The sequence below is a fragment of the Acomys minous genome (assembly GCF_964271855.1).
Source record: "Acomys minous genome assembly, chromosome: 12".
Lineage (NCBI taxonomy): Eukaryota > Metazoa > Chordata > Mammalia > Rodentia > Muridae > Acomys > Acomys minous.
The window spans coordinates 5,127,790-5,139,281 of record NC_140493.1 but is presented as its reverse complement, the minus strand read 5'-3'; the positions used below and the strand labels follow the sequence as shown (position 1 = coordinate 5,139,281).

Genomic DNA, 11,492 nt, shown 5'->3' with positions numbered 1-11,492 from the left:
ACCCCTTGGTGGAAACAGGAAACGGTGGTTTCCTTTGTAGGAGTGGCTTAAAATACAAAGAGCACTAAGAAAACAATACGGTCTGGAATACAGTGTGCTGGGTAAGGGTTATCTGAAGGAATGAAAAAGGGCGGACATTCACAAGAGTGATGACGTACCACAAATGGGGGAACGCAATAGGCTCCTCCAGACAGACTCCTTCACTTTTCAGCTTGCCCAGAGAAAACATTGACATGTTTTTTTATTTAAAGGGGATAGCGTGGGGGGGGGGGTCTGTAAAGATGGCTCCACTTTTAAGAGCGCTTGTTCCTCTTGCAGAGGACCTAGATTCCGTTCCCAGCACCCACATGGTGGTTAAAAACCATCCATAATAATAGTTCCGGAAGCCCATTGCCTACTTCTGACCTCTGAGGGCATCGGACACGCACACGTGCGCACACGTACATCCAGGTAAAACACCCACACACATAAGATTTTAAAAGCTTAAAGGGATAGTGTGGTCATGAGGTTCAACTGGTGAGGAGGTGAAATGCTGAGGCTGACTCCTTGTGGGAAAAAAATCAGAACTAGTCACTCGTTTGATGGCTGTTGCTTGTTTTATTATTTGTCCAAAGGAGGTGGTATTGGACCGAGGTAGAAAAGATACATCAGAAATGAGCCACAGGACTGTTCCTTTTGCCAAAAGCCCTTAAAATCCATGCTGCCTTTCAGCCCTTTGGGGGCTCCACTTTCCAACCCTGCAATTATTAAAGCAGATAAAAGGCTGGAGGTTAAGCTGTAGTTTTTAAGAGGTATTGTCTGACAGGTAGGAGATGATTCCAAGCCCTTAAAACCAGGTTTGTGAGCTGAGCTATGAGCACACCAGTGCTCTCCAAGAACAGAGTACAGAGCGAGCGGTAGAGTAGTCATCACAGACCAGGCTCTGTCCTCATCTCTTGACACCTTCTAGAATTGTAGTTCTTAAAATTGCTAATGAATCTTGCCTTGTAATATTTTTGACACTGGTATCTATACAACGACCAGAACCCAGCAGGATAAACTCCTTTTGTTTTTTAGACAGGCTCTCGCTACATCTCCCTGGCTCATCTGGAACTTACAGATCCATCTGCCTCTGCCTCCCGAGGGCTGGGATTAAGGGCAGAGACACCACACACTTTTCTGCTTCTTTTGCTTCCGTTTAGAGATTACAGGCAGGCTCTGAGTCCACTTAATGCATGAGTCGTAAATGTCTACTTTTCTGCAAAGTAAATTCTGGTTTCCAACAGATTCTCAAGGGAACTACAATCTGAAACATGTTCTACAGAGGGCTTTGCACAGACCCGACTTACCTTAAACATTTGTCTTGAGGTGGGAGATTTTCCTCATTCCCTTCATCCTGATTCTAGAATAAGCCTGTTCCTGAGGGCCTAGGCCAAGGCCTGTTTGCCCAGGGCTGCCCGCCTTTGCTTAATCCATCAGAAGAGACGCTAGAGAGGGCATGCCAGCTCAGGAAGGAAGGCGATTCTCAGCAGCAGAGGCGTGTTGGAGGTAGGCTTCTCAAATACCCAAACCGTCCAGTCAGCAATATGACTATTTCAATTCCTCTGGAGCCCAGTGCCTAAGAGCTCTGATTTACCCGGGTTTTTCCTGAGCAGAGCTCCCGTTAACCAGATTGCTGCAAATCACTTCCTTCTGCTTCTCTGGCTAATTCCAACTGTTCAAGAAATCTCAGGGGCTGAGGGTTGGGGGTGGGGGTAAGGCCAGCATGTCAGCCTTGAAAAAAAAAATACCCACTTTTACATTCTTTTCCTCCCTAACTCCAAACTTCTCTTATATAGAGGTTAACGTGTAAGACGGCTATTAACACAATCACCAAAAAGAAAAACAGTGGCCGACTCATGAGCCAACAGGTGTGGGCGCGAGGCCTGGAGCAGGCAGCTAACCTCAGAGTCAAGAGTCTCTCTCGGGGTGAAGCTCTTTTGAGAACCAGAAGGGACAGAGGGCTCACTCTACCCTCACAGCTGCCATGCTAAGCCCCAGCCTTCCCCCCACCCCCAAGGGTCCTTTTCCCGGCAGAATGAGATGCACAGCAACAGTTCCTCCCTTTGAGGAAGCTACGAAAGTCAAACAAGAATGATGAGAGCAGCTCCCAACGCTGGGACCCCTGCCCTCACATCCTAGCACTTGGAACAAGACAGAGCCCCACTCAGCACGAACCACCATTGCCTCGCCTGAGGTCAACGAAAACACTGCCTCTCAGGAACAACAACAAAAAAAGTAACTGTCATCCCAGAGATGTACAAATCCACAACTGTCTACGTCCCAGGAACACCGAAGAGAACTGTGTACACAACTCGAGCCACCACTGCACTGTTCCACCGCGACTCCCTTTACAACTCGGGATACTTTCAAACGAAACCACGAGCTCGTACCATCCCCACCACCCTTTCTCCCTCGAACAGAATTCCTAGAAAACCTAGCTTGTACAGTTTGCACTGAGCATGCTCTCTTCAGAGACCCTGCCCACAAATACACAAGGACACAAACACAGATAAGAGGCAGCTCTGTCCGAGGGGATAGTTTTACCTTCAGTGTGGGCCTGGGTTACTTAGGGGTTATAAAGTCCATACTTCAGCTTTTGTAATCAGATCTCTCAGCCGTGTGTGTATGTGTGTGTGTGTGTGTGTGTGTGTGTGTGTGTGTGTGTACACAGGATGAGGGGAACAGGAATAGGGAGTGAAAGGTCACTATATTTTTCAGAGGTAGGGGCGAGGGGAGTATAGTCACAGGAGACAGGCCCACACAATGTCTGGCCACCTTGCTTTCATAGGTAGAAATGGGGGGCTCAGAACACCTGGTCACTGTCTATTTCCTGTTTCTCATTGCCTTTTAGCCCAGTGCTTACAGAAGTATATTTCACAGAGTCCCCAGTTCTGTGGGATGTGAGATGGATACTGAGACTAAGCACATTTAGGAAACATTGCACTGAAAGACACTAAATAACTGACTGCAGGGGTCTCAGAGCCTCCATATCCTGGCATGACCCTCTCGCTTTCTCTCTCCTTAGAGGATATAATCAGCACACAGGGTGATGTGTAAAAATATTCAGAAACTGGTACGGACTCCACCATCACTGCTGGTCCCACTGTACCCTGGAGAGTAGGGGCAGGCTGAATAGCCTCACATGTACTTTGCACTGTTTCCAAAAGTCTCGGCTGCCCAAAGAACTCTGTTTTCATACACTGTCTCACAGAACCAGTGAAAGATGTTCTGACCATCAGGGTACAGGGAGAGGTGCAGCTCTGGCAGTGGCTGCTGGTAGCACCGGCTGACAGATTCGACCACAGCTATAGAAGAGAATAGATTTCAAAAGGCAGTTGTCCCTCTGTCCCAGCTGCTCCCAGGACTCTGTCCCTGGTGCGTCAGCAAGTGCCTGTCCAGGTGGTGTTTGCGGCCAAAGCTCTTCTCACAGCAGGGGCAATGGAAAGGCTTCTCCCCTGTATGGGTCAGCCAGTGTCTCACTAGGTGGTGCCTTCGGCCAAAGCTCTTCCCGCATTCTGTGCACACGTGGCACTTGGGCACTGGTGGGGCTTGCTGCCACTTTGGAGACCCAGGGCTCCCTCCAGCCTCTTGGCCCTTGCAGGCCTTGCCTTCCGTGTGCACTCTCTGGTGGCTGGCCAGATGGGCACTGCAGCGAAAATTCTTGCCACACTCAGCACACCTGCTTGGCTTGTCACGTAGATGGGTTTTCTGGTGCCTGATGAGGTGATGCCTTCGCCCGAAGCTTTTCTCACACTTGAGGCAGCTGTAGGGCCTCTCGCCAGTGTGTGTTTGCTGATGCCTGGCGAGGTGGGAGCCCCACACGAACTGTTTCCCACACTGAGGGCAGGTATGGGGTTTTAAGAGAGAACTCATCTCTGGGCTACATAGAAGGTGAGAGAAGCTGTCTTCCTGAAGAAAGGGGGAGCCCAAGAGCATTCCTCTGGAGTTCCTGGGCGTGGCCTCCCAACTCCGGTCCTGCCCTGGGTTCCAGGGAGCAGTGTCCTCAGACACACTGGAAACCATTCTGGGAGGTTCAGCCTCTAGTTCAGGGGTGTCTCCCTCATGTTCACTTCCATCTCCTATGGGGAAGGAAGAACACCACTGTTAAAAGGAGAGCCCCAAGACTGTATCCCAGCACACAAGGCCCAGGGCAAGCTGTATGATGCCAGATGGACCCCGGGGAACATGTGTGAAAGCACAGGGTAGAGCCACAGAGGCAGAGATTTTTCAAAAGCTGAGGTTTAAATAGGCAAACAAGCTTTCTAAGTCTTTATGTCTTCTGTAAAATAGGGACAGTCCTGTCCCCATCCCACTGCTGCAACTGTGTGTGTGTGTGTGTGTGTGTGTGTATGTGTGTGTGTGTGTGTGTGTGTATACATGTGCTGTGTGTGCGTGCGTGGGTGCGTGCACACATGCACATGTGTGTGTGGTGTGTGTGCATGTGTACATGTGTTGTGTGTGCGTGCGTGCGTGTGTGTGTGGTGTGTGTGCGCATGTGTGTGTATGAGTGTGGTGTGTGCGCATGTGGAGTGAGAGGGAAGTGATGAGCTTCAGCCGCCAGCTTCCCTGGGTAACATATGTAGTAGACAGCTCTAGGATGACTTGGACACTGGCCAACAGTATCAGCATTTACTGAGTGCCTTTCACGTGTTTAACACTCATCTACTGATCCCAGGGGTTAACAGATGAGGTCAACCCCACCCAGCCTAACTTCAGAGTCTGCCTCCCACACCTCTGCACCCCAGCCTTGCCTTTGGGGGGAGAAAAAAAAAAGAACTCTGAACTTTTTGCTTAGAGACATGTAAAGATGTCAAGAGAGCGTTTCTGGGTCCTCACCTGTGTATGTGACCTTCAGGATGTCCCTCCCTTCTGGGTCCTGGGGGTCAGGGACCCACTGTTCTTCTCCCCCCTCTAGTTGAGAAAGCATGTCCAGCTTGGGGATTGGAAACCCTGGCCATGAGAAAAGGAAACAGACACATGCCAGGCTAGTTCAACCGCAGTTCCGTAACGTGGACAGAGCCACGGCCTAGGTTTCTCCTTAGGGGACGTCAGAACAGGAAAGCCAGACACAAGCCTCTGCTCACCCCTCTTAAGTTCCCCTTTCCGGTTCTCTTTCATGCAAACCCTCCCAGGCCACGCCCCTTTCTGCTCATGGTTTTACCTTAGCCCTACTGTAAGGCTGACCTGCAGCGAGCACCCTCGCCATCGCCAGGGTGATGCTGCAGTTCCAAGGCCATAGCTCCAATTGTCCCTTTCTCTTCTGTGTAAGAAACCTCAAATCCCAACCAAGATGAGCCTCAAGTTTCACCCCACAATTTAGCATTATTTACAGAGAGATCCCTCACTTCAACTCTTTTGGGCTTAGCACCATATTCATTCTTTGGTGAAAGCCCAGACAGTGTCCCTGCCAAGGAAAGGCCCCTAGGCAGGCAATATCCAACATCTGAAGCGGGTGGCCCCGTCCTCCCAGGGCAACAGCCTCTCAGGCACCAAGCAATGTCCTGCTTACTCAGAGACACAACGATCCCACAGTTTTCCTGCATGACATATTCTCCGTAGAAGTCTGTCTGTGAGGGGTCCAGGCTCCGCCATTCCTCCTGAGAGAAGCACACTGACACGTCCTTGATGGTTACCAGGCCCTGAAACAAGATAAGAGAGTCGTTGTCTGTCTGCGGCTGCTCTGATGAAAAACACGGTCCCACCATGAAGGGCTGAGGTGGCCGAGGACGAGGAAAGAGGGAGAGAGCGGACCCAGGAAAAGAACTGCCAACAGGCCGCTCATTAGCAAGGCCCACAGCTGTGGTAAAGAGAAAGAATAAAGAAACAAGGTCAAGGAGTGAGTGAGTGAGTGCCACTCCAGGAGGTCCCCAGTGAGACCACGAGATGCCAGAGGCATGGCAGACAGCTCATCGCTCCCCGTGTTAACTCTAAGTGTCTACCGCGTCTCCTCTTACCTGTCTTATTCTTTCCTGTAGACTGTACCACAGCCTCCTCCTCCACTTGACCTTTTCTGTCAACACAACAACGATGTGAACAAAGCACGCTTGCCTCCCAGCTAAGCTGACATCTCTTCAGGTGCTACGGCACAGCGGTTAAGTTCAACATTTGGAGGCAAGTGTCTGTTCTACCACTTACGAGCCGTATTCTACAAATGCCTCCATCTCTCTATGGCCCGGTGTTCTCTCGATTAAGATGGGAAGAGTGAGTTGTCCTCACATTACTTAGCGTATGTAAAGTGCACAGGAAAGAGTGCACACAACAGGGGTTCTGGAAATATCACTATTGCCCACACTGCTGTCTTTCCACAGCTAGCCTCAACACTTGCGTTCTCTTTCCAGCTCTTTGCACAGGACTCTCTTCTCTTCTCTTCTGTAAAAGTTGCGCAATCTGCACCATCCTGTCTACTTTATGCTCTTCCAAGCTTTCACTGGCCCCTCTTTTCCTACCTATTCCGGGATTTTGTTTTCCTCATACATATTTGGAGATAAGGTCTGACTGTGCCGCACAGACCTGCCCCAAACTCTTGGGCTCAAGCAATACTCCTATCTCAGCATCCCTAGTCCCTGGATTACAGGCAGACACCATCATACCTGGTTTCAGATTTTCATCCTAAGAGGGTCAGCCAACTAGTTATTCTGAACTCCCCGCCCCTATCCCACAGATAACAGAGTCGCCCACCCAAAAACCCTTAGAGACATCCCATTCGTGTTCCTGGGACTAACAGGCCAACAGGATGATGCCAAAGCTATAGAAAAGCAGCTGCACCAACCCTGGGGGAAGGTCAAAGGGAGCACAGCTCACCTGGGATCCGGCTGCAAGAAGTGCAGCGGCCATTTCCCAGTCTCCGGTGCTCCCCTCGTGGGGCGCTGCAGGAACCCAGGGAGCAGACTGAGCTGATGAGGGGAAAAAAAGAACAATTAGAGGTGACCCTACCTACCCATCTTTCCCGGTAGGCACTGAGACCCATTCATCTTCTCAGTCTACGCTCGCTGTTAAACTCAACTACATACCTACATACAGGTGTAGAGGCCTTCACTCAACATGTTCTGCAAGGATTTGGTGACTTTCAGTTAGAATAGCTCTAGACAGTGCTCGATTCCCACCCAGGAAAGCAAATATTACAGCGTTTTCCAACAGCAGTAAGCCCCGCCCCCCAGCACTTCCCGTGTCTCCCACATCCAATCCCGTTACTTATGCACGTCCATGTATTAGGAATGGTCATGTGAGGGATGGAAGAAGCCCGTCTGCAGAGTTTGGAAAACGCAGGGCCTCACCGTGTACTAGACAGCAGGTCTCAGGAAAAACACACTGGATGTGGTGTACGTGTGTTTTCAACTGGTGGCAATTAGAGATCACTATTGTTGTTTGACGCAAGGCCATGCTATGTTGTCCAGGCTAGCCTGGAACTCGTGGCAATCCCGCCTTAGCGTTCAGGGAAGGAGATTACAAGTGGGGGGGGGGGCGTGGCAAACATACCTAGCCGGGTCAGGAATTTTTAGCCCCACCTTTTGATCAGAGACTAGGAGACTTCTAGTGCATCCAAACACCCTGTGTGCTCTCACCCTTGTCCAGAAGGGATGGTGGCTCCTCTTGAAGGTCCCAGTGAAGGTGCTCCAGTGGCCCTGGCGCTGTTCTCCACAGGCCCTCCTCCCGGGCTCCTCTCTCCGAGTGCGGCTCTGCTCCATCCAGCTGTACGTGCATCGGCTCCCATCCTGCTCCCGGGGCTACAGTCTGCTCAGAAAGCATTTCTGCAGCAAGCGCCAACGGTGACCTGGAACAAGTCAATATCAGATATACCTGTAAGCGAAAGATTTCAGAGAACAGTTCCCAAGGCTAAGGGACGGCACAGTAAGTGGAGCCCGAGGGGAAAGTGAGCCAGGCTTTTCTGGAGGAACGAAGGGACGGGCAGGTGCTACACAGTCAAGTCACTGTTTTTATTTTGAAGACCTCGTGCTATCAACAGAAATCTCTGAGGACTCCCAAGAACTTCATTTTAAAAAATAAGAACAATCCTGAAAAATCCAAAGGTTATCTGTTGTATCTCTATCACTCAAAGTGCAGTGAATTTGGTTAAAACGCAGGAAGGGGGCCACACTCGACAAAGATGGATGGGGGTCGTAGCTAGAGAGTCTGTGCCACAAATTCTATTCTCTTGGACTGTGTGACCTGTCACGAGCATCTGCTCTCTTCAGTCTGAAGCAGAGAGCGTCTCCCGTAAGGAAAGCCTCAGCGAAGGGGCATGAGAGCTGTCACTCCTCTGTAGGAAACGAGAACCCATACAAACGTAGCAGAGACCAGTAGACATGGAGAGCCGTAAAGGGGAGGTATGGAGGAGCCAGCGTACACAGCCCTGACAGGTCAGTGAGGAGCTGGTGTGTAACTGGATATGGTGGGAAAGAACAGGGCTTGGACAGGAGAGGGAAAACAGGGAAGAGTGTTGTTAACACGGCGGCGTGTGAGGGAATCGGCACACTTGTTTGACGGGCACCCAGTCACGGCGCATTATAAAGAGTATGTCCAACTTCAGGAAGGTATGGAGAAGCCAGTATTTTGTTCACTGGAAGAGATTCAAGGCACCGGAAAAGCTCAAAAACAAGACGTGGTTTTTGCTCGACAAGCAGCAGAAGGCTGGCCAGCCAGGCCACCTGTAAATACGTCTATGTATCAAACAGAGTAAGTGGGGTTTGGTCACAAGAAGAGATTTAGGTTAGTTTTGTCTTTTGTTTTTTAAAGAACCCATAGCAATCCTATAGAACATATGGCCAAGTTTGTAACTCTTTTTTTTTTTTGGACATTTTTGGGACAAGCTAGGTCCCATTTGAGAATGACTATCAAGCAACTTCCTCTTGGCAATCAATTTTTGTGATTCTCAGTCAAGACCCAAGTAGATACAGCCAACCAAATGTCTCCCTAGAACAAGTGAGAATTTCAGTGGGTATTGTGGCTCACGCGATCATTAGGTGACATTCAGTGAGCACACTGGAGGCGAGGAAAGGCTATGACAGATCTCAGACCACTTACTTTCTTGTCTATGTGTCTTTCACAAACGATTTCTAAGCACAATGTAAAGAACAAATTCCTCTTTCATCGTTGAAGACTTTGGGGGCCTTGCGGACTGACCCCGGTTTAGATGTTTTCCCTTTTGGAGAGGTCTCTTGAAAAAAGGGGGACAGGGCAGTAATAAGAGGAAGCCTCCACTTTGGCTCTCCATGGAATTTTAGCCCCTGTGTTCTTTTCACTTTTAAATGCACAGGGCACCAACTACCCTCCTTCACCTTAAGTCTCCCGTGTTCCCTCAGCAAGCTCTCCAGCGGGTCTCATCCCCAGTTTAGTAGCAGGACACCTGTCATAAACCATCTTCCTGTCACCACCTTGGGCAGAGGAGCGCTCCCTAGGAAGCCTTTCCGCAGAGCCCACTGGGCCAGCTGGACGACAGAAAAACCTGTGGAGATGTTAGCAAACCCAAGCAAAGGGCGGCGGTGTAGATAGCTGCCACCCGCCTGCATCTCCTAGGGTGTTCTGCTCGGGCAGGAACTTGGGCTTTCAGCGTTAACCTGTTTGCTCTTTCTCTCCTTTTCCCTAGTTCTGGGTGATCCCATGTCCTTTGGAACCTAGGTTCTTGGGCTTTCATTTCTGTTGTTTGTCTATGTATCTGGGAGGCAGGGCACCTGCAGAAAGTTTTTTTCCCCCCAAGGAGTTCTACTGGACAGAGACAGGGCCAAGGAATCAGAGTGGCCCAAGGGCACAGGGACAACAGTCGCTCTAGTGGCCCCCACCACCGCGGGTGTGGCACCTCGGGGCCAGAGCTTGAAGCGGGAGTAAGGTTTCCTCTCTCCAAGTCAAAGCACCCCGGGGAAGGGAGAGTTAGATTCTGCGCGTGGCAGAAACGAAGCAGGCAAAGTGGGGCCAGAAAGCAGGTTCCTGGTACTCGGGGGCTACAGCAAGTGACAGAAAGGGTTGCTGCGGGGACGCCCGCGCGAGTGACAGCAGTGGACGCCGAGGCCACCATCCCCATCGGCCAGGCCGGTTCCCTCCCCCTCGCGGCCCCACTCACCCCTGCTCGGCCCCCTTGGCACTGCCTCCCACCCGGTGCAGCGGAGCCCAGGGCCCCCGCACAGCCAGCGACAGGCGACAGCGGCCAGTGCGGGGCGGGCACAGGAAATCCCGCCGCTTCCGGGGCTCCTCGGTGCGGGCGGGGGCGGCCGTGCGCGAAGGGGGGTCCTGGACCCTCGCTCGTTCTAGCCGAGCCGCCGCAGCCTTCTGGCTTTCCTCCTCCCGGGGTTCCGCCCACAGCCGGTGGACCACCCACCCACCGTGCCTGATTGAGAGGTGGGGGTGGCGGCAAGTGGGCTGGACCGGCTAGCCCTCCAACAGCCAACCCTGGCTGGAGAGAGCACCTTGGGCTGCGGATCATGGACTCCAAGAGACACCTTCCTTCATGCTGGCTCCATGTGCTGGCTGTGTGTGAAGTGCGCTGTTCTTCTGCACACGCAAGTGTGCATGCCACATTTAGAAGACTTGATATTTTTAATATATTTAAGCTACATTAGGTTTTTTTTATTTCATATGTTACAAACGTGACTTGCTGTTACATTTCTGCTGGACAGGGCTACCTTAAAGCATTAAGATGGACATGGCTGGAAAAGACCAGAAACAGATGATGGTAGAACCTGCCCCATAAATGATACCTTCACATTGTTTCTAATCACACTCATTCTGAAAAATCTTACAGCACGGACTTAAAGAATAAGAGCCTCGTGGCAGGGTGTACGTGGCAGGCATTTCTTTAATAGGTATTTATTACTCGCTGTTAAATGTCATCTGTTGTAAATACATGTCGGAAATCAAAGAAAGAAATACCAGTGGATAGCGCCAACGGCTATTTGCCATAAGTTATGTGATATGCGTTTTTAGAAATCTACCTGAGCTAGGATAGGCGCAAAGACAAGCGATTGTGTCAGGCAGGGACGCACAGAAATAGGCAGAGGAGTAGGAGCAGCAGGTATGGCTAGCCGGCGTTCTAGGAGCAGCTCCCGGAATGTGTGAGGGTGACAGGCTCAGAATGTCTATCCTCGGCCCCAGAACCAGGCCTTGGGGTTCTCACTTATGCACCCTAAATCGTGCTCAAACTCCAACAAAGGGGCCTCTTCATACCATTCAGTGTGCTGAGGGTGGATGGTATGAAATCGGGGGTGAGGGTGGGGTGTAAATCTCTGCTCTCTGCATTCATGTGTGGACCGGACACCGTTCACCTGTCGCCTCCACCATCTCAGGTGGCCTTGGAATAGGCCTGTCTGTGGGGAAGGGGGACGAGAGCCGTGGCTGCTGTGTAGTAGAGGCCGCTTCTGGAAATGCTGGTACTTAACCTTTACTGTACCCGGGGCTCATGCATCTGGATGCATGGCTACAGCTAAACAAGGAGTGGCTGTGAGGTAAAGTGTGTATGCCTGGTAGAAAAGAAAGCACGTTGC

At 51.0% G+C, this 11,492-nt stretch overlaps 1 protein-coding gene across 1 annotated transcript; it reads right to left on the bottom strand.

Moving 5' to 3' along the window:
- Window positions 1-587: 587 nt before the first annotated feature.
- On the bottom strand, window positions 588-10,309 carry ZNF641 (zinc finger protein 641). The gene is made up of 6 exons (XM_084750167.1): window positions 10,076-10,309; window positions 7,584-7,792; window positions 6,823-6,914; window positions 5,531-5,660; window positions 4,858-4,971; window positions 588-4,100 (listed from the first exon to the last, which is right to left on the bottom strand). Exons 2-6 carry the CDS (start codon window positions 7,765-7,767, stop codon window positions 3,346-3,348), a joined length of 1,275 nt encoding a protein of 424 aa, XP_084606293.1. The 5' UTR covers window positions 7,768-7,792; window positions 10,076-10,309; the 3' UTR covers window positions 588-3,345.
- Between the last annotated feature and the right edge of the window lie 1,183 nt (window positions 10,310-11,492).

Excerpts from the sequence above, each read along its gene's own strand:
- ZNF641 (XM_084750167.1), bottom strand. The coding sequence starts at position 7,767 with ATGCTTTCTGAGCAGACTGTAGCCCCGGGAGCAGGATGGGAGCCGATG. Across the intron at positions 6,915-7,583 it reads ACCATCCCTTCTGGACAAGG|CTCAGTCTGCTCCCTGGGTT; the intron begins GTGAGAGCACAC and ends TCCCCTCATCAG. Across the intron at positions 4,972-5,530 it reads TGGGATCGTTGTGTCTCTGA|GGTTTCCAATCCCCAAGCTG; the intron begins GTAAGCAGGACA and ends TCTCATGGCCAG.